General features: G+C 43.7%; 1 protein-coding gene across 1 annotated transcript in view; it reads left to right on the top strand.

Moving 5' to 3' along the window:
- The first annotated feature begins 3330 nt into the window (after positions 1-3330).
- Positions 3331-21883, top strand: part of CSMD2 (CUB and Sushi multiple domains 2) — a 305956-nt gene continuing 287403 nt past the window's right edge. The window contains exon 1 of the mRNA XM_056332990.1: positions 3331-3710. Coding sequence (XP_056188965.1) covers positions 3554-3710 — 157 coding nt within the window. The 5' untranslated portion in view covers positions 3331-3553. The remainder of the gene's footprint in view (positions 3711-21883) is intronic.

The raw sequence follows: 21883 nt of genomic DNA, 5'->3' as shown, positions 1-21883 counted from the left end.
CCAGAAGCACGGTGGTGCTTCTGCCCCGCTGTCATGGAGGGCAAAAATACTTCTTGCCACTTTGTAAGCCCTGCCACTGCCGTGGAAAAAGAACTCATTTTCAGTTTTGGAGCTTGCATATTTTTTCAGCATCAGGGCTATAGAATTTTGCTCTGTGTACTGTTTCTTTTCAGCATCCTCTGTGGCATTTTGGGTGCTGGGCTATAAAACTCGATTCAGTTATGAAAATATAAGACATATTAAATATAAGGGAGGTGCAAACCTTCAGATATAACAGCTGTGTATTGAATTCTTTGCTACCAAAATCATTACTCTGTACACTAAGATCTTGGCTCTGTACTGATCTCCTTTCAGATAATCCAGAGCTGGACTCTCCTGTCATGTAAGTTAAATAGTGACTGCAGTTTCTTGCTGATAGAGGTATTATTCATAGCTACCTCTCTCTCAACTCATGGTTATGCCTGGGTAAATGCTCTTTTCCCCCCAATAGTGATAATACATGATTAAGAGAATAAACCAAATAAATTGTGGGGCATTTAGAAGGATGTTTTGGGGTTTTTTTTCCCCCATACCAAAGTACTAATTATGGTACTTAAAATTTTAGGGAATGTGATGGTGCTCCTAGTGTGAATACCTTCTGTGGTTCCTCCTATCACCAGAGTGGTTGTATTTGCGAGCAGCCAGGGTACTGTCTGCATTCTTTGGAGCATGATGCATGTAGGAGAGAGGAGGGAGAGACAAAGAACCCTGTGGATGTGGCTTTGTGTCAAAACCTGAGGGAAAACCAGGTTTTGGCACTCTGTTTAATAAGTCCTTGATTTTTGTCAGAGTCTGTTTCCCTTCCTCCAGGGAGGTACTGTGACGACTTGGTTCAAACCTGTGAATTGCTCTGGGCTCCATGGATTAAACTGAAACTCAGGGATGCTGCAATCGCTGTTGTTTTGTTTTGGAGGAATCACAAAACAGATCAGACTCTTTTGGCATGGAGGGTGAGGTACTGTGTGATAAGTGGAGTATCAAAATGTTGGCTAAGTGTCTGCAGAGAGGTGGAAGGGCGTGAAGTCTGAAGGCAACGGACTCCTTTCAGCCCGGGCTCTGACTGCGGGTGGCAGTGCAGAGCAGAATTTGTCTCCTGGTGGGTGCTTGCACTGAAGAGAAGATTTTTAGTAGAGAGGCAATTTTGCAAGGTGAGAAGCGAAGTGAGTGGTAGGGGTTAGAAATGGCCTGTTAACCAGAACCCGCACACGCTTCCCCATTGGAGATGGGTTGTAATCAAAGAAGCAGGCGTTTGCAGTGATGGTTTCTGCTGTATTCATCGGTCTTGTCCATTTAACAAATAAATGCAGTATTTTTTGGAGGGAGTTAGACCCCAAAACTTAGTGGTTTTGAGAAGGAAACTTACTTGGGAGGAAACCCTTGATTTGAAATAGATACGATTTTATTAACCAGGAATAAAGTGAGTTTATATCTCCTCAATGACTTTATTATGCCTGTGGATTGTTCTTGATGCAGGGCTAGCTGACTTTGGCTCAGCCGATACCGTGCGGGTGTGCAGCAACCAAGTCACATCTTCAGCTGAATGCAATATTGGGATGGGGGGGATGCTTGGAGGTGAATAGCTGTATAAGGGAAAGCCAATGTATGGAGCCGTGAAGTGTGGTACCCTGTTCTCTGATCCTTTTATATTTGGATCTGTGCCTTTGAACAATAAGGTCTCTTTGAATAGGATACTGCAGTTTAAACAGACATAAAGCAACTCTTTCATGTAACAGCCCGGGTTGCCTTGGCTCTTGGCATCGGTTCACAATGTAGGCAGTGGAAGGATTGAAATGCAGAGGGGACACAGGGAAAGTGAGTGAGAAAGAGGATTGATTTGAGGGTGGAGGGACAGATTTGCAAGCCCTCGATATAATTTGTTTTTGAGCTGTCAAATAAGCTCATTCAAGGCAACCGGAACAAGACTGAAGAAGGGGGTTTTGCAGCAAGAAACTGCAGCAAATGCAAAACGCTCGGGCAGGGGGATGGGTGGCGAGTGGAGCCGCCCGCCTTGGCTAGTGCACGGCTGGGCGAGCCGGGCTGCTGGAGCGGCCCCGGCCCCCCCGGGCTGCCCCCGCCCGCGCGGGGAGCGAAGGGGGGGTGGGGTAGGGCTGGAGGGGGGGCTCGGGCGGCTGAGCACCCCCAGCTCCGCAGGCAGGACGGCGGGTCGGGGCGAGGGGCTGCTCCTTGGCTGTCAAAAGGGAAACGGCGAAGTAGGTTCTGGCCGAGAAGGCGGGGGGGGGGGGGGGGGGGGGGGGGCGGAATAGTCGAGGTTTTTTTGTGGTTTTTTTTTTTTTTTTTAAAGCTTTGCTGTCATATTCGAGGTTTTTTTTTTTCTTGTCCATAGGATCTGAGCATCATTACCAAGATAATTAAGTTCCTGAATGTGGTTTTAGCGGACTGCATTTTTCCCCCCATCTTGCACGCAGCTACAGGGACAAATGTACTAATAGATGGTTTTTTTGTTTTTTTTTTTTTTTTAAAAAAAAGGGGGGGGGGGGCGTGGAGAAATACTGCTCTCGCCAGCCCTGCGAAGGGGTAACAACACTACAGCCAAGCGTGCCTGGTGGCTTGGAGGGGGCACAGCCATCCCCACCTTCACCCGAACCAGTCCCACCAGTGCCAGGGTATCGCTCTTGCTGGGGATCCGACAAGTCACAGGCTGGGGAAGGGGAGGGTGGCTGTTTTGTGATCTCTCGGATTTGTAACCATTTCCTTCATCACAAAAATTGTGTCAATATCATCAAGTTGTTTACAGAGGCGGGGGGGGGGGGGCACTCTGGGAGGCTGCATTGCTCTGGCAGATGTCTTAATAGCAGAGATGCTACGGGTGTGCGTATGTATGCACACTGTGCTGTGGTCCATGCACAACAGGGGGCTGTGGGACTTATTCCTGTACAAGAAACGTGTAGTGTGCATTAAAAAGAAATACAATGCTAAAGCGTAATTTGTGGTTTGTAGGTTCTGGTGGGGTGGGTGCTGGTGGGAGGATTGTGCTGGGTTTGGGGAAGCAAAACTGAGGCAGATCTATTCGGTGGCTGCACAGTAGCCCCTCACCACACCGCCTGTACCCTCTCCCCTCCGCAGCGTTCAGTGAAGAGGAGGACAAAGATATGGGAACGATTAATCAACTGGCTAATAAAAAAGTATAAATCCCTGAGGACTGTGTGCTGCTAATGCCGAGGAGCTGGCTCTGAGACAGCCACCGGGAGGGACGAGCCAGCCCTCCTCTCCTTTCCTTGCCTCTCCTCTCCCCGAGCTGCTGCCACACTTGGTTCATTCCAGCTGCAGAAGCTCAGAGCCTTCCATGCGGTGGGATTTTTTTCTGAGCTGAAAAAATAAAATAAAATAAAAAATAAATCACAAGCCTGACCTGCTTTTTTCCCTCCCTCTTTCCTTTCTCCTCTTCATCCAGCCAAGCTGAGGACTATCCCAATTGCTAAGGGGAAGAAAAAGGGGGCAAAACCCACCACCACCAACCAACCCCCAGCACGCCCCATTCCTGCTGCCCTTTGACATGCAACCTTCCTTGAGATGGGACAAGCCGGGATGCAGCTGTGGCTTTGGAAGGAACTGGGGAAAATTTGGGATCTTTGCTCTCATGATGGTGGAAGTGAGCTCCTGGAGCCGGGTGCTGCTGCTCTCCGTGGGGCTGCTGGCTGTCTCGGTGACTGGTAAGTGTAATGGAGAAAGCTGGCAACTTTAGGAGGATTTTTTGTCCTACTCCTTAGATCAAAGGACCACTGTTAATCTCCTCGGGGTGGGGTGGGGGGGGGTGGGGGGGATATGACACTCTGTGTGTGTGCATGCACTTCTGTGTCAGCACATGCTTCCCTGTAGTGTTCAATAAGGAGTATATTTTCTTCAGACCTTTGTAGCTTCGTACAAGATAGTTTTCCTCTGTATCCTCTGGGAGCAACAATTTTAAGCAATGGGGTGATAAAAGGTGGCTTTATTTGATCTCCTTCCCCTTCTTTCGTGGGTCAAATCATTTGGGCACAGTTGCTGTATAATATGCAAGATGACTCTGAAAAATGCCATCACGGTTTCCCCTTCTGTCTTTGCCTTGCATCTTAACTCAATATTTCAGTACCCCGGTATCTGCCCATAGCTGATGAAATAGATGTAGGGTACCTTGCCTGAAGATGGAAGCACTTTTCTCTTATTTCTCCTACCTTTCAAGTTGATTATCTCTTCATACGAGCTCTTTGGCCTCAGCATCATTTTTTTTGTGAAATACGTGCTTATTGACTTGAAAGATAGCAAAAGATAACTAGAATTTGGGGGGAGTTTGCCTATGTCTCCTCCCTAGTTTCCACAACTGCCCTTGTGGCAAAATCATATCTATGGACTGAAGTTTATTTCTGGTGTAAACAGCAAATATTTAGGGACTGTCCTTATGTGTGTGTAGGAGGGGAAAGAGTGGGAGAGCTGTGTTTGGCTGTGTCTTCTTTCAGCACTGTGCAGTGCCCTGATTTCCAAGAGTTTCTAAGTAACGTTTGTCTTGTCTGCTGTATCTTAGGCTAGAGGAATGCGTGTGTGTGTGTTGATGTGCATGAGAGCTTCTTGGGGTTTGGATTTTTTTTTTAAACTTTTGTTATCTGCAACACAACACTGATTTTATTATGTAAGGCAAATTTCCTCTAAGGAGATTCAGAGTAAGTATTAACTGTTCCTCCTGAGTACTCTTGCAGTGGACCCGAAGAGTTTTGCCAACTGGAAGTATCTCTTAGAAGAGGGTATAAAACCACCCAAACAAGCTACAAGTCCTAGTTAAGGATGAATATTTGATGAATATTTTTCCTTTCTTCAGCAAGAGCATTTAGCCTGTACACAAGAGAGAACCGTTCCAGCAGCTTCTGTTGCGTTTTTCTTACACACGTAGACCAATGTAGAGATACCTAAATAGATGATTTACTATAGCAGGGTTTACAGATTCTTTTTTTTTTTCTTTTAAGCTCTCTGTAGCTTGTTCATGCTAGATCTTCCAGGCTTCTCTTTATCTGCTTGTTCAGTATATAAGCCTTTCTTCTCAGGCCCCTAGGTCCCTTTTCTCTGCATGTAGAGTGCTGTCTGTTCTGGATCCTTCACCCAGACGTTGGTGCTCTATATTGTTTTTCTTTTTTGCAGGTGATCTGCTCACAGCTTTTTAGACCAGACCTCAGGTGTGTGTTATTTGCATCAGAGCTAGAGGCATTGGTCAATAGCTCCTCTTTCCTAGCTTTTTTTTAAAAAAAAAAAAAACAAAAAAAAAAACCAAAACCCCAACCAAAATAACGCAACCCAAACCAAATTCTGAAATCCCAGTAATGATCTTTTTTGTCAAAGCAAGACAACAACTTTGAAATCGGTGGCATACTGCTGGATATCCAGAACGGAATGCGTGTATACAGAGTGAGTGCACCCACCCTTTGCAGAGTTCATGGTGGTTTTGGGGTGTAATCCCGGAAAGTCAGTGTAGTCGGGGCTGGGACTTCTAGTACCTTCGCTGAGCAAATCATGAACCTCCGTAGAACAAAGTTCCTGAAGAGGCTTCAGTTCTAACCTCGCCTGTTCCGAGGGTTTGTGCAGGTAGTAATAACCAGGAGTACCCATAGTGTGGCAGTAGAGCTGTACATGTAAAACTATCAGTTAGTAGTTCTGGCCGTCTTAAAAATAAAAAGGGAAAGAAAACCTACTGGTATCACATCAGCTGTGCTATGTCAGTAGTCCTGTTGCCCAATAATGTCCTTCTGAAAAAAAAACCTGGCACAAAGCATGTGCTTCCTTCAGATGCTACTGTGAAGGCAGGAGAATGTAGCTTCTGTTTGTGCAAAGAACTGACAGAGCTGTAGGGAAGGTGGTGCTTTGTGATCTGCTGAAGCTTATTGTGTATGTGGGGAGTAGGGGGAGAGGAAGCGGTTCGTGTAGTTTCCCCTTTCGGTTTTAAGGGTGCAGTAATGATGTGACAGTGTTTTAAGATAGGCAGAGGGCACTAAATTGGTCTTAGCAAGTTAATTGTGATCCGTGAGTGGCCTCTCAGAGTATGTGTGGTGATTCTGAAATTGTATTTCTTGGTTGTCAAAACAGGTGGGAACAGGAATGGTATTCCTGGGTAATTAGCTATGCATGAGCACCAGAAGGTGCATTTGGGGAATGTATTGGATATACACATGTGCACTTTTTTTGGAAGGCCTGTTATAAAGGGTGTCTTGACACCATTATTTACACACTGCTTTGCCAGTCAGCATCTTGTTTTGTCCTGGATTATAGAAAGATACATTTTTGAAACGTAGTCTAATCAATTTAGACCATTGTAATTTTCTTTCCTTCTTTTTTTTTTTTTATGGAAAATAGTTTTTGGCAGAATCTTCCTCTGAAGAGTGGAGGAGGGGGAAGCTGTTTATGAATTTTGATGTATGTGTATGTATTTATGTTGTAAATCATCCTTTTATTTTGTTCTGTTGTCTTAAATCTCTACAGGATGAAGAATGATTCAGGGGTACTTACTGTGCCAGGGAAGGAATGTCAGTGTGAAATACTCAGTGATTTGAGTATGGTTTTTTTAAGGGGTAAGGGTGCAAGATATTAACTCTCTGAAGTGGTAGATAGATGAGTGTGGTTTTGTTTTTTGGGTTGTTGTGTGTGTGTGTGTGTGTGTTTTTTTTTTTTTTTTGAAATAGGAGGAAGGTAATAGTCACCAGCTAGATTACATTTGATTGTGGCATACGATGAAACTACAGTATTTTATGGCAATAGCTGAGCATATCGTTTTGATCTGAGTCCTACTATTACTGAAGCAGTGGGGATATGGGTGCTAAATGGAATGAATGATTCTTATGTACTCATTCATGTCTTGCTATTGCCTTTTGTTACTGGAAAGGAGTTATTTATGGAAAACATCTAGAGGGTGCGGATGTTTAGAGGGTACGGCTCTTCTGCTTAGGCTTAGTCTGGCTTCTTGGCCCTTAGGTTGGGAACACAGGAAGGCAGCAATTTGCTGTACCTGCCTCACTGTCCTTGTTACTGGGAGAGAGAGTACGTGACCTAGTCCATAGGTTTTCAGCACTTCACAGTGGGGTAACGTAGGTGATGCTCAGATGGATGGGAATAAGGCCAATCCTTCCCCCTCCATGTGTCTCTACATAATGAATCTGGGCTACCACGTGGCCCTTAGGTCTGTCTGGAGTGTAGTGCATGTACGTACTTACCTCCTCCCACGGGTGTGCACACTTGTAAGTTCTCAGTGAAGAACATTCAAATTCAGCATGCTTTCCTCCGTGGAAGTATAAGGCTATAATGATGGGTAGAGAAGGGTGGGGGAAGAGGAGCTCTTACTAGAAAGAACTTGCTAGGAAGACCGCTGCGCAGTAGTTGGGACTCTGCTTGGAGCCTTGGATGTTTGGGTCACAGTTCATAGAATTGTTTCGGTTGGAAAAGACCTTTACGATCAAGTCCAGCTGTTAAGGTAGCCCTGCCAAGTCCACCATGCTGCGGCACCATCACGCTGCGGCACTGTAGGCAAGCAATTGCACTTCTGTCCTCTTGTTCTTTGTATTGATTTCATCATTTGGGGTACGGGAGCCTTTCCTTTGCTGTGCAATTGTTTGCTGCCTCTCGCTCTGATTTTATTTTTCTTTTTGTTTTTGTCATAGTCTCCCTGTGCTGCTGAAGAACATCTAAGCTCAAGCTTTCCTTGCCACTTAGCTCAGTCTCTGTCATGTCAGATACCTCCTAGGGAAATTTTGTATTCAGCTGGTTGATGGGTCCCAGCTGAGCCAGCCCACAGTGGTACAGAGGTGGATGTCTGTTCATCTCAGTGGCTGCCTTCCAAACGTCTACGAGTTTCTGTCAAAAGAAGGCGCTTGTCAAAATGGGTGTGGGGAATGTGATCCAGGCAATCTGCCATAGATCCCAGTGGATATGCATTTTGCCAGGGCAATTTAGGGCTTAGGGTGTAGTTGATCACATGAGCATTTGTAGCATCCCTGCTATAGAGAATACATTTTCCTATGCAGAAGTGGCTGTGACTTGATTAATCTACTTTCAGGGACAAGTGAAGAGTGATTCTTCCCCCCAGTTTGCTGTTAACCACTTGCACCTGTGCTCCAGGGATTTGCAACTGCTGAATTATTGTGTGGTGCTTGCTGCCTTGCTCTGGTTCCTGAGAGGCCAGTTGTTTGAGAAATGCCAAATTTCACAGCTGTGCTTGTTGCTTATGTTCCTGTTGATGCTCCCCCCTCTCTTAGCTCCTACTTACATTTGGCATGGATCTTGACCAGAGGAAATTGTTATGATAATGTTGAGGGTTAGACAGGTTTGAGGGAAGGTCAGGCAGCCTAACCAGTACTGGATTTAAACTTGAGGTTTTTTGTTAGTTCTGTGCAGCTAACCTTTTAACCTGTCACTGCAACTAAGTTTAAGAGGCTTATTGTGTAAGGGATAGCTGGTGTGAAGACTTTGGGGAGAAAGCTGCAATAGATGTCTCTGTGTCCATAGTATCACAAGAGAATTCTTGCTAACTCCTTTTTTTATCAAAAGTGTTCTGAGACATAGGGCTGGAGTAACTTTTCATAGGCTTTAGTGAAATTACAACAAAGGTATGTTTAGGTGAGTGGCTTTTAAATGATACCTCTTTGCTATCTTATATGTTTTTAGGCATTAGGAAGTTCAGAAATACAATGTATAGGCCTAGGTTTGAATTAGCCTTTGCCCAGAAAATATAGCAAATTCAGATGGAAGGGGAAAGATGAGATTGACTTTAAAGGGCTACCAAAAATAAAATTGAGTAACAAAGATTCTGTATTGCTTGACTTGGTAAGTCCAGCATCGGGTTGTCTATTTGATACATACAGCAGCCAAAAATGTCAGAGGTAGCGTAATCACGTGTTGGCTCTCATATCCAAATGCAGCCCCCGTGGGTGCAGGTGAAAGATGGGAAGGCTGATAGCATCAGACTTTAAAGGCGTTTACAACCAGGTAAGTTTTTTGCTCCACCCAGAAAGACTGGCTATGAGAACAGAGATGACCTCATCAATCCTGTGTGTTAACTGGGGTTTTGTAGTCTAGCTCAATATTTTAATGGAGTCTGTATATTGCTGCTTATGGAAATGTCTCCTTTAAACATATTTATTGCGAACTACAATATGTGCACTTAATACTTGTCACCTAGATGTTACAGTGCATAAAACCAGCCAATGAGGCTGGTACGATGCCATCCAATACCTTTGGTGTAACCTGTTTCAGAGTAGAGGCAAACATAGAATTAAAGAGCTTTCCTAATAAAGTGCTTTTTTAACCTGTATCAGTGGTAAATCCAGAGTGCTGAGGGGGCGGTGGAAGTGCCAGGGGAAATACTGCTGCTGCCTGCTCAGTATCTCTTCAAGCGTCGGGCCACAAGCCGTGTACGAGTCCCTAAGGAGTGCCTCTGGGATGGAAAGCAACTGGCTCTACTGAGTGACTTGCACAAGGTCATTTTGGGAATTCGTGGCAGAGCTGCAAACGTTGGTCTCGGCCTTAAACACAAGATCACTTTTCCTGCTTTGTTTCTTAATTTTTTTTTTGCAAAGGAGCATAGAGGTAAGGTGGTTTCAATGTGACTATAGGGTTATTTCTGAGGCCTCCTGTGGTGTGTGAGTGCCTGCTTTGAGAAGTAGGCCCTTGCATTGCTTTCAAAGAAATCAAGATACAGAGATTAAAAAAAGTGATAGTAGCACCCACAGTTTCCGTGTTTACACAGTGTTTCTGGAGGAGTGAAGTACAGTGCAATTATGGAAATCAATGTACTTTGCTTGCAATAAACACGATGCAGTGCAGTAATCTGCAAAATATATGTGTTTCTGCCATGCCATGCAGTGGCAAACTGATCTGATAGTGGTTAATGTATAATTGGGAAAATCCCATCGATTAAAGAAATCAAATTAACTCTGTTTCAGTCTCTTTGCTGCTGCCATGGACACAGCCAGCTAGAATGGAGACAGTATGCTGGAGGGAGCTTGTATGTAATTTATTTTTTTTTTTAATACCTCCCTTGCATGAAAGTGGGAAAGGGGGTTGTTTTGGGTGTGGTTTCCCCCCCTCTTTATTTGACTTCACGGTGAACAGGTTGGTGTTTGTTCTTTGCAGTGTCAGGCAACGATGGTTGCAGTAATTCTCCATCCTTACAAGGTACAGGTATCACCACTGTAATAATAAACTAACTGCCTGTTTTTTGTGTGCACGCTGCTGTCTGCTGGATGGAGAGAGAAGTGGGGACTATGTCAGAGCCCTGCTAGTGATAGTAATTTCTGAAAGGTCAAAATAGTTGTGGAGTAGGGACATCTGATGCTCTGTGATTTTTCACTGGAAGGGAAGGGTCTTGCAACTGTGCGGCCTGGAGCGGCTCTGGTTGCCAGGGAGATGTGTAATAGGGGAGGAATTAAACAAAGCTTTAAAAGCTCCTTCCCCATTACTGACTGCAAAAATCTACTCGAAAATGAACTGGTGGCCTACGTTTAGGGGAAGTGGGTATTCAGAGAGCTGAAGGAAGGGGAACATGACTTGCAGAGACACCTGTGCAACGTGTTGTTAGTGTATTCATGGTATGGAGTGCTCAACAGCTTCATGAGCAGTGGTCCTTAAGAGTCTAGTGCAGTGTAAACATACAGCTGGAGGCAGCCCTTGCCTGGAAAAATGTACAATCTAAACTCTTGACAGGTATTGGATATAATTCTGGAGTGTTGGAGAATTGTGACAATAGGTGGAGAGGTGCTTTCTGCCCACGCTGTTGGAGGTCTGCTGCTTAAGCCAGGTTTGGCTAAGGACAATACAGAAGAAAGGCAACCAGTGTCACCAGAAAACAGCTTTATACTTGTACATATATCAGCCTGGCATTGATGAGAGTGCTGCTGTGCAGGACTCGGGCTGGATCTGCAGCCAAGTTCTCGTAAAAGCCTGGTACCTCAACTCACACTGGCATCTGGGCTTCTTCCTTAGTCCCGGTGACCTCTGAAGGCAGCTCTTTCTCTCTGTAACCAGAAGGCAATTAACAGCATCCTATGCCCTGCTGGCAAATTTTTTCTTCCTTCCATCAAAGTAAGGAGGCATTGCTGTTCTGCTTCATTGTTAGCCCTGTGAGAGAAGGCACTGGGCAGAAACAGTCTGTGCCCGAAGATGTTTTGCTGTGAGCACGGGGAAGTCAGGAGGCAGAACCAGATGCAGAAAGGCTTCCCCAAGGTCGTGCAGCAGGTTGCTGGTGGAGCTAGGAATGCACCAGGTCGTCTCACTCCTGAGTGTTACTGCGTGCTAAACAGCAGCACAGAAATCCCGTGCTGTTGCTGCGAAGAGAGGTGTTTTTGAGATGCTTTCTCTGCAGATGAGGTCTGAGCTGTATCTGTGCTAGTGGATGTCAAGGCATTTTACAGTAGTTACACTGAAACAGAACAATTTCTCAATCCATTTATCAAAATGTCTGCAGTTCCCATTTCAAAGCAGATAAAACAACAATGAATAGCCAATAAATGTATCTTTATCCAGAACATTTTAAAACAAAAAGAAAGAGAAGATTGGTTCTTTTGGCCTCTGGCTTGCACTAGCATTCTGAAATGTTAAGTCTATTCTGTCCTAATGAAATGGCTTTATTTGGGTTCCATCCACCTGCCTTAGTGCCACCAACATTTCTTTCAGTGTGAAGAACTTGGCTGCTTCTCAGTTGTTGGTTTAGTGGGGTGCAGACCAACAGGCAGTTTCACCGAACCATGGTCACAGCCTGATAGTCCTGGCCCCGTCAGTGCCCAGAGCCAGTCGTGTTGGAAAGTGCAAGAAGTACTGAAATAAGGCAAGAAGGATGAGTTAATCACAACTAGAGAATTAACCACAACTGGGGATTTTCTGGTTCAGCACGCTCCTGTTACTTGCACACTCTCTTGACTCACAAAAGTCATTAAAACCCAGTTCTTGCTGTTTTCTATGGCTGTTGGCACTTACAAATCCTTGAGGGTGTGAGCCGTAGTCATTCCGTTTCACCTCCCCGTCTGTAAAATGGGGATAAGTAGAATTTGCAAAATCCTGAAATGATTTACAGATTTATTCTGCAGAGTGATCTTTGGATGTTTGTGAAAAGCTTTCAGCAGATACAAATTGCACTAGGTTGATTAGCTACACAAGTTTTATGCTCTTGGTTTTCTCCCTTGATTGCCTGGAGTGAATTCAACCATTTCATGTACAATTTGGGATTAATTGTGAATGACATTGAGGTGAAAGTTGTCTGTCTGCTGCTGAACTTCAAGAAGTATTAATGGCAAAAAAAGTCAGGAATATAACCCAATGCAGTTTCTGTTCTAGCAAGGATTTGCACAGGTTGCTCGGCTCCTTCTGTAATTCAGCTGTTATCACTTACACCGTTTCTATATGTTTATATTTGCATTTGTGCCTTTTAGCAAAAGACTGCAGCGCAGCTTTTAAAAGCGGAGTGTACTCCAGTATGGATGGGAAGGTAGGAGACTTGTAGCAGACTGAGAACTTGCCAGAAACATCAGGAAACTGGATGCTGGTCATTAGCAGAAGCAGAGTATTAGCAGAAAGGTTGGTCTGGGTCTTCAGATTATAATCTGCCGTGGAGTCTGGCTTGAAAGCTGTTGCTTAAATTGTGTGAGCTTCAGCTTCTTGTCTAGAGAGTGGAAGAATAGTACTGTCTAATGGATTTTGAAGATGAATGGCTCAAGGATGGCAGAGATCAAATAGAGAACTTTTCCTAATTATGGTGCCTGTTATTTATCAGCAGTTTATCATTTTTTTTTTTTTTTTTTTTGTTAAACTAGTGAAAGCAGAGTTTGAAATCTTCTTTTTTATGGCAGCTATGTCATTGCTTTTGGAGCCAGAGAGCCTGAGCTTATTGCCTGTAAGAACAAGATGAGTAGTTTTCCTTAACGTCTGAGTTGGCTTTTCATTCGCACAAAGTTTGCTGAAGAACTTTACAGTGGGGAGTGTTGTGTAATGGCTTACATGTTGTTACTGCTCTCCCCTTATCCTGCCGTTGTTAACGGGTGGGGGTGGGGGTGTGTGTTCCCAAAGACTTGGGATGTGTGGCCGGTAAGGTGGACTTTCTTTCTTAGATCTAGGTGAAACGAGCAATGCTAGCTGGCGATTTAAGCGTCTTGCAGAAAAGCTGGTCTTGCAGTTTGGAAAGGTAAGGATGTACTGGGTCTGTTTCTGCTCCCCAGCCCTGCCTCTTTCATGTTTCTGTAACTGCATTGTCAGCTGGATTCTTCCCTTTTCTCATTGCTGTGGGGCAAAGGAAGGATCTGGTCCTTTAATAGACATTTGATCTGACATTGGTGAGCGGTTAAAGCCAAGCTGGAGGTACAGAAAATGGAAGCTCATTTCTTCTGTAACAAAAGCACAGTTTAATGTTCCTTTCCCATTTGATACACTGAATAATAATATTGAGAAAACCAGATCTCCTCTCAGAGGAAATCTCCTTCAGAAGGATAGTGAAGCCTGGTGCTTTTCCAAAGCCAGTGCCATTTCTAAAGATGCTGCTTGCATTGTGCAGCATATTGTTTATATCCTTCTATTGTTGCTTTGTCTCCATTAGGGAAAGGTTAGGCACTGATTGTGGACACAGGACATCTGTCAGCAACCGTCCTGGGATGTTTTCATTAAAGTTAAGCACCACTTGGAGAAGGACTCAGTCTGTTAATATTAAAATAATACCCACCTGCTGCAATAATAAGCTTTTGAAGTATAGGGAATTTGTCCCTGATGGTGTTGGGGCTTTTTTTCTGGTGTTGGGTTTAACAGATACCCTCAGGAGGCAGCAGTCCTGGAGTGAGAGAGGGATGATCTGTCACTCACATGCTGTCCCCTCTGCAGGGTTACTGCCTCCTCTGAGGGCTCCATTCACTTTCTACAGGCTGTGGTGGCGTGGAAATCATATAGCTTTTCAAAAGATGGTGAAGTAGCTGGATTGGAGTTTCTGTACTTCGGTAGGGTGCTTTAGTGAAAATGCATTAAAAATCCTGTCAGGCGCTCGTGTGCTGAGGGAAGGGCGTGTGGAACGAATGGTCCCCACACTGTAGATAGTATCTTCCTTAAGACCTAGAGCTAAAGCACAGTGAAACTGTTGTGGCTTTGAGTGAAGTTCTTCGTCTTGATCGTGAAGACAGATAATCTGCTATCTTACCTTGATCTATGAGAAACCAAGTCATCTTCTTTCAGTAGCACATGCAGCGCTGGTTTCCTTACCTTGGCAAGATTTAAGATACAAGAGATGATGCCTGCGCTGCCCGTGCTGCTGTTACCTCTTTGTAAACAGCTGGATCAGTTCTAACTGAAAGGAGTAATCTTGAGAAGAGCAAGTTCATTTCACTGGATTTGAAGTGTTCTAGAAAATAATGTTTTATGGGAGGGTCTGTCATTTGTTCCTGCTAAGTACTGTGACAGTCATAAATTACAGAACGAATTACAACTTTTTTTTTTGCCTGGGGATCTAACACTGAGGGCTACAGTGGGGAGTTTTTGCCCTTTTTTTCCGTAAGTGCAGTTAGCAAATGAGACTTTTTACAAAAAAATACCCGATTTGAACCTACAAGTCGATTCAGTTCACCCCTTATTAGCTCTTTGATTGAGAGCTGTGTAGATTGAAGAAGAAATGTATTGATCTGCTTTTGGGATTGAAAACTAAGATTAAGTAGAATATGTCTAAGGGTGAAAATGAGGTTTTAATTGAATGGAGGAGGTGAAAGAAAAATAGAATAGTACAATATAATGTTAATGGTAATGGAAATAAGTTCTGGGTTTCTTTGTTAGTTACACATAGCTGGAGGTCATGGGATACAGGAACTGTGTGGAAGTGACTTGGACTTTGCACGTGAGTGGATTGATCCACTGCAGTTAGTGAGAATATTTGTGCACAAGTTGTGGCAGATTGGTAGCTAGCATGAGAATTTTTCTAAATTGGATCAGAACGTGATAAAAATAAGTCTGGTTTTGTAGTATCAGAGCATCCATCAGTTGCCAGGATTGTTAGGACATTTATCATTGGAACAGAGCTGGTAGCTTTCAGTGAAGAATTTAGGTTTTGCTGTTCTATATGTGAAATTCCTGTGTAAAGGGACTGAAAATTTCAATGTGATTGAAATATTTTACTTTTTCCGTGGATAATCTGTTAGAAACCTTTTTGTAACTATTTATTTTCTAGGGCATGTGGCTGTTGTTTGTCCCATTGGGTGAACAGAATTGTTAACTTTTCTGTGTGCTGTCACCTTCTGGTGACTTTCATTGATTGCTCAAGGTGACAAGCAGGCATTAGCTAATAAAGATCAAGTGCAGTAATACTTCAAGGAAGTGAATATGAAAGTGCTGTTAATGGAATCAAGTAAAAATTGGATTTATATCCCAACAAAAATTCCCGAGAGAAATTGCTTTCTGTTTGCCTTTTTTTGTAATTCAAATACAATAATACAAGTACAAGCTTTATAATACAAATGCCTGGCAGGGTGTTGGAAGATCTCAAAGCACTCGTAAACGCACAGTACATTTCTCTTCAGAGAGCGTGGTTAAATGAGAACTGTGATAGAAGTGTGAAGGGCTTTTAATAAGTGGGGTCTCTGCTTATTCAGGATATTTTTCTTTAATATGTATAGCTGAAGGTAGAAGGTTCTGGTCACTGTAGTCACAGCTAATTTGCTCGTTACGGCATTAGCTGGATATTTGAAATCACTTCTTCTGTGTCATCTTCTACAGAACTTCTGTCTCCTTTCTGTTCTGAGCCCTCGGTGCTAAAAAGGGACGGTGGCCTCCCTGCAACTGCCAAAAGGGTATAGTAGACTTAGTGTAATTTCTGTGCTTTCCATGTAGTTACAAATGCATGAAAATACAACCAGATTAATCTATTGGAGTTTAAAGATACACGCTAGGAACTGAAACCTGGTGAGGAGTAGAAAAAAAATCCTTGCACCCCCCTCTGAGCTTAGGGCTAACTTCTAAAGAAGCTATATCCACAGTATTCTCTTTAAAGTGTCAGTTCTCCATCGGTGTAGTGATGAAATTGTTACTGCTGTGAGAATTTTGAGGACTGAGGTGTTATAATTTATTAGCAAGATGAGACTTGTAGCTGGGTCAAAGATGTCTCTCAGGGCAAGTTCCATTCTTATTGGCCTTGAGGGAGCACTGAACTTCAGAGGGACACACGGCTTCATGGCTAATAATGGCAAATGAAGTTGCAGCTACCTTTGTCTTCTCATGATGACATACGTCTGGTACAGGGGGAATAGAGGCTAATAATGAAAACTTATGAGAAAAATCTTTAAATTAGGCTTTCACTGTGATTAGCGAGGTGGGTTTCACCTTGAACATTACTTCACCTTTCTTACATTTTTTTTTTTTTTTGAGCTGGAGGAGTCCTGGAATCACAGAATGGTTTGGGTTGGAGGGGACCTTATGGACCACTCACTTCAAACCACGGGCAGGGACACCTTCCACTAGCCCAGGCTGCCCCAAGCCCCGTCCAGCCTGGCCTTGAGCCCTGCCAGGGATGGGGCACCCACAGCTGCTCTGGGAACCTGTGCCAGCGCCTCACCGCCCTCATAGTGAATAAACTGTAGTTGTTGCTCTGTCTTTGAACTATAGTTAGTGAGTCCTAACACCTGAGATGAAAATGAGTTTGAGCACGGTGGATAAGCTATTTAAATGCAAATATTCTGTTAGTGGAAAATAATTGAAATACAAATTGAAAAATTTGTTTTGGAGATAATAATTAGCACCTTATAAATGAGACTGAATAAAAATGGTGCTTATGAATGGAGTCCATTTGCAGGGGTTTGTACAGAAGTTTTTCATCAAATTAGCTTCTCTCTTCTGAGTGTTCATTTCGGTTGTGAGTTGAGATGAACTGTCAGGTGAAACCTAAAACCTGTGGGCAATGGATAAAATCTGAGATTCACAAGATTCACGTATCGGGAGTTACAGACATAGCAGAAAACCGTGCCAACCCTGTGTCATTTTCACAGATGTCTGGACTGGAGGTGGGGAAAAGTTAAACCTTCACTGTGTTCATGATGCAGGTGCAGAGAGAAAATAAGAGTAAAATTTTAAGAAGCTTTTGAATAATCCTGAATGTTTTCATTGAGCCTTGGACTCCCAGGGCAAGATTTTCAAGGATGTTTAGATGCCTAAGTAAGTGTGTACTTGCCCAGTAGGGTTTTATAAGAGGATACGTTAGCTGCAGAACTCAGGTGCATTTACAAAGGCTACAAGGCATCTGTCTAAGGTTCTTGGGTTATAAAAAAAATATCTGTGTAAACGTGGTCTACTTAAGTTCCTTTTGAAAAGGGACTCATGGTCCTGAGGTGAACTTTCATTTTGGTTTTGTGAAATCTTGCATAAAGGAGTAGCTTAATCTCTTTGAAACCTTGCCATGAGTCTAGGGTCAAATCGAGGCCTCCCAAGTTCCAGTTTAGTGCCTTAACCATGTGTTAAACTGTATTTTTTTTTTTTTTTTTTAGACTGACTCTTGGTTTTAGGTAGAAAGTGGGTAAGCTTGCATGGTGTTCTCCTGTGACCAGAGTAGGATGCAGCACTTCTCCGGCTCCTGTTAAAATGTGATGTATGAGCACTTGGAAGGAGACTGACGGTGGGATTCAATTAAAGAGTATTGGGGCAAGTGAGAAGCCATGAAGGGAAGTCACGGGGAAAACCCAGCAAGGCTGTTACGCTAGAGACAGCATGGGAAGAATATGCATTAATTGGTTAATGCTTGTGAAGTGCTTTGAAGATGGAAATAGCTATATAAGTGCTTGATATTATTATTATGCTGACAATGGCTATGTAGAAGAGTTGTGGTGCTAAGGGAGCAGTCAAAATTGATTAAGAGACAATTTTGAAAGAGAAAGTTTTGAAGGGAGAAAATTACATCCCTTGAGAAGAGGCCATTCTGGCTGAATATTGGGATAACTGTGTTACTTCTCCAAGCTGAGCAAATGATTTTAAGTAATGGACGGTCTGCACAAGATCCCCAGTTTCATCAGGAATTACGTAGCTGTGAAGTCTTGCAAATAATTACAGTTCTTTAGGTTGCTAATGAATGGCTGCTGGTGAGAGGTGAAATTATTGCAAGCATTAGGAAACCCGGCTGTTTAGGCTTGAGGTGTGTGAAGGTCACGGAGTGTTTAGTTTGAAACCTAACTTGTGAAACCCAGTTCCACTAAGAGGAATCTGAAACCCCCGGAATTTCTGGATTATGAATTGCAAAAGCTTTAGTATATGTGTAGGCAACTCCAATGGATTTTCCAGCCGAGATGAGAAATAAGTCATAGCAACTCTTACGGCACTGAGGAACCCTTGTTGGGATGATTGGAGTGGTCTGATGTCCTTTATGCAGGAGGCATTCAAATTGAAACGGGTTGAGGTTGGCAAGGGGATGACCGGAGGAATGGAGGATGTATCTTAGAAGGGTGAAAGCACAGGGTTCATTTATTTTGGCAAACAGAATTGCAAGGGGGTCTAATGATTCTGTAGAAATACATCAAGGCCAGGTAAAAACACAACAGGGAGGAGGACTGTAAGTTGACCAAAAATGTTGGTATGAAAACAAATGGGTGTACACTGGGCACAAATTAACTTTAGCTTGGAAACTAGAATAACTTTAGAATCCTCAGACCAGTAAGGTTCTAACAAAAATCTTCCCGTGTGATGTACAGGAGTGAAAAGCTAACATATTTCAAAATAGGATTACATGGTGTGATTGCCAGTCCTGGAAGGAGACAGTATGTAATGAACAGGACTACTTTAGCTTCAACTTCTTCTGTGTGTGTATATATATGTATGAACACACATGCGTATATATACTTTATAGTGCAATTTGTAGTCACTCGCTGTACCTCTGCATTTTTCAAACTGATGATTATAATAGTGAATGTGATTACAGAAAACAGACTCGAGAAACTTGAACCAGTGAAGAATGCTCAAAACTTTGTTTGCTGGAGACTTTGAGCACAGGCCCAGCTGTTGATCGGTGTGTTTAAAACTCAGTAAGCTTAGAAGTTGGACTTGTGAATGTTTGCCTTCAGTTGATGTTCTTGCTTCTTGCCCAACCTGTCTGAACCAGGCACACCATAACACTTGTCTGAATGTCTCATGTCTGGAAGCAGAGACCATACTTTCTTACTAAGTTTTTTGCACATCTTCTATTTCATTAATTCCCCTTTGGTGTGAAATTTTGAACTCTGCTGATATTAGTGATCACTATAGACATGGCTTTAAGTTTCTGCCAGAGAATTTCAGTATTCAAACATACTTAATGGACCCAGTCAATCTGTCAGGTACAGCATGGGGGCACATCCAGTGTGCCACCGATGCAATTCATGGTAAGCTCCAGCAGGAATTGTCCAGTGTCAATCAATGGCATGGCAAGGAAGCTGTTAACTGAAACTGAAGTGTTCAGCTGTGCTCTAAGGACAGGATTGTGGTTTTTTGCATCCTTTGATTATACCTTTACTCATATGTCTTGGTATTTTTGCAGCCTGTCTCTGAGGTATTCAACATCAGTACTGTGTTGAAAGGGGAGTAGCAGGACTGTGTGTTTGACTTATGCAGTAGCATTGGCCATGACAATATATACAGTGACTTCTGCGTTATCCCAGTCACTTGTAAGAAATGAGCCTGGGGTCTTGTCTCCGCACAGGTCTGTGGGGGATGGCGGGTGGTTTCAGAGGGTTGCATCCCTGATGACTGGGTAGCGGAGGACACCTCAAGGTGACTCACAAGCCAAGTGGGTATGGAACTGCTGATCAGCTGTTGATGTAGATGACTGGCCCGAGGAGCACAGGAGTTGTGTAGGCCCTTTTTACACCTATTTTGCCTGGCAGGGCATGGTAGCTGGGGGAGAAGAGGGCAGAGGTACTGTAGGTACGCTTTTGTTTCCATGTGCTGAATGGCAGTATTGCCTGGTGATGCTGGGAATCTCCCTCATCCTAGTGCAGAAACTTCTCCTTGTTTCAGCAGGTGTTACAAGGATGAAACATGTACTTTTAAGTGGATCTGGCTAATGTACTCTGGGATATTCTGGTTAAGATTTGTTGCGGGTAAGTGGTGAGCAGCCTGTCAGGCAAAGGGATAGACCCCCTTCCTATCTGAATGTTTCTATAAGTGCTTGTTCGTTTATCTGCTCTTTGTATTAATGACTCATCGTGGCTCTAACCTTTATTCTGAGTTTTCAATTACTGCTGTTGAAGAAGCATCCTGTACTTCTAGTCCTGGAGGTGGCCTTAAATTGTGTCATCTGGATAAAATACTTGATTCCAAGCAGATGGATGAGAGCTTGTCTGTTCTGTGTCTAGTGCTGGAGAGAAGAGGCCACATCCTGTGTCCTGGAGATATGTGGGAACACCTGCAGCCTTGGCTTTGCTTAAAACGTTATTACTCATCACAGAGTCCTGTTGCTAAGATGCCCTAGGTCAAAATTCAGGTCCAAATTGTGTGTATTAGGCTCATCGCTGAGAGTAGGCACACCTTGCTTGCTTTGATCTGGGGATGTCGCTTCTTTTTCCTTGTCTCCTGCTGCCTCTTCCAGACCACTTTGCTTAGCTTCCTGCAATGCCCAGTATTCAGCAGAAAACCCAACCAGTTGGTGCTGCTGAATATCAAATGTTGTGAAGGCAGGGAAGGGAAATGAATTGTGACTTTTTGCAAAGCCATGCAGTAGAAAGCTTGTCTGCAATATTGCCAAACTCTATTAACTAGTTGTTTAGCACTCAAAGAAATTTTGATGTATATATTAAAATCAAAGGTTGTTTCTTTTCCCTCCACCTTCTTTTCGCGTTAAGGCTGCCCTGTGATGAAGCTACAGTTGAGCTGTTGCATGTGTGCCCTTGCCTAGCAACTGGCCTAGCAACGTCACAGCATCGCAGCAAACCCAGTGCCGGGGATGGAGCCGCTGGCTGTCAGGGAGCTGGTCAGAATGGTAATTTGTGATGAAAGATATTAGAGCCTCTTTTCATGAGGCTGGCAGAGCCTTGTTCTTAATTTCTTGACCTTCAGGCTTCCTTGAATACCTACAGAGAGCTTTCTGCCACTGCCCTGCAAAAATCAGATGAGCTAAATGTTGCCTGGTAGCTAAACCTTTATATCATGTGCAGTGCTTTGACACCTTTTTTTTTGTTAGTCTTGCAGCCAAGTCACATTGCCTTGCACTTGGGGTGGGGTAAAATATGTGCCTGTGAACAATTCCTGTAACACAGCCAAGGCACCGTAATTCCAACTGAATCTGGAGCTACCAAGTGTAACACCCTTCTGCAGTAACAGAGGGGCAAGGCTTAAAATGTGTACATCTGCCCTAGGAAATGAATCTGCTTCTCTTAGCAGCAGCTCTGGGGCAGAAGCCTGAGAGTATGCATAAAGCATAGCGTTTGTGGCTGCTTACTTTGTTTTTCAAGTGTTTAAAGCTCTTGTCTCTTTCTAGGGTGTTCAGCTTGGAGGCTTTTTACTTGATTGGGGTTTTCAAAATCTTAATGTGTGAGTTACTTTGGCCAAGGTTCCTTTAAAGCCCCAGTGAGATAAGTTGACAACAGCTTGTGAAGTGCAATGGAAGAATGAATGTCCTTCATTCTAATGCAAACACGGGACGTGAAATGAAGTACTGCTTGTCACTTTTGTCATAGGAGAGCTGTGCATGTAGTTAGAACAGGGTACAGCAAGGAACCCCAAGGTGAATTGGCTGGTTTGGCCTGCCCAGTGAAAGCTTACGGCAGTGGGCATTGGGCCCTGCAGCAGCTGTGTGAATCCTGAACGTGTCTGGATACATGTACTGGACAGGTGAAAGAGTCCGTCCCTTGCTGATGGCTCCGAGTGCATTGTTCGTGCAAGACTCATGCCTGCTACCTCACAAGGTTGT

This window comes from Falco biarmicus, chromosome 3, assembly GCF_023638135.1.
Source record: "Falco biarmicus isolate bFalBia1 chromosome 3, bFalBia1.pri, whole genome shotgun sequence".
Lineage (NCBI taxonomy): Eukaryota > Metazoa > Chordata > Aves > Falconiformes > Falconidae > Falco > Falco biarmicus.
The sequence above is the reverse complement of the archived record's forward strand: the minus strand, read 5'-3'. Positions and strand labels throughout refer to the sequence as shown.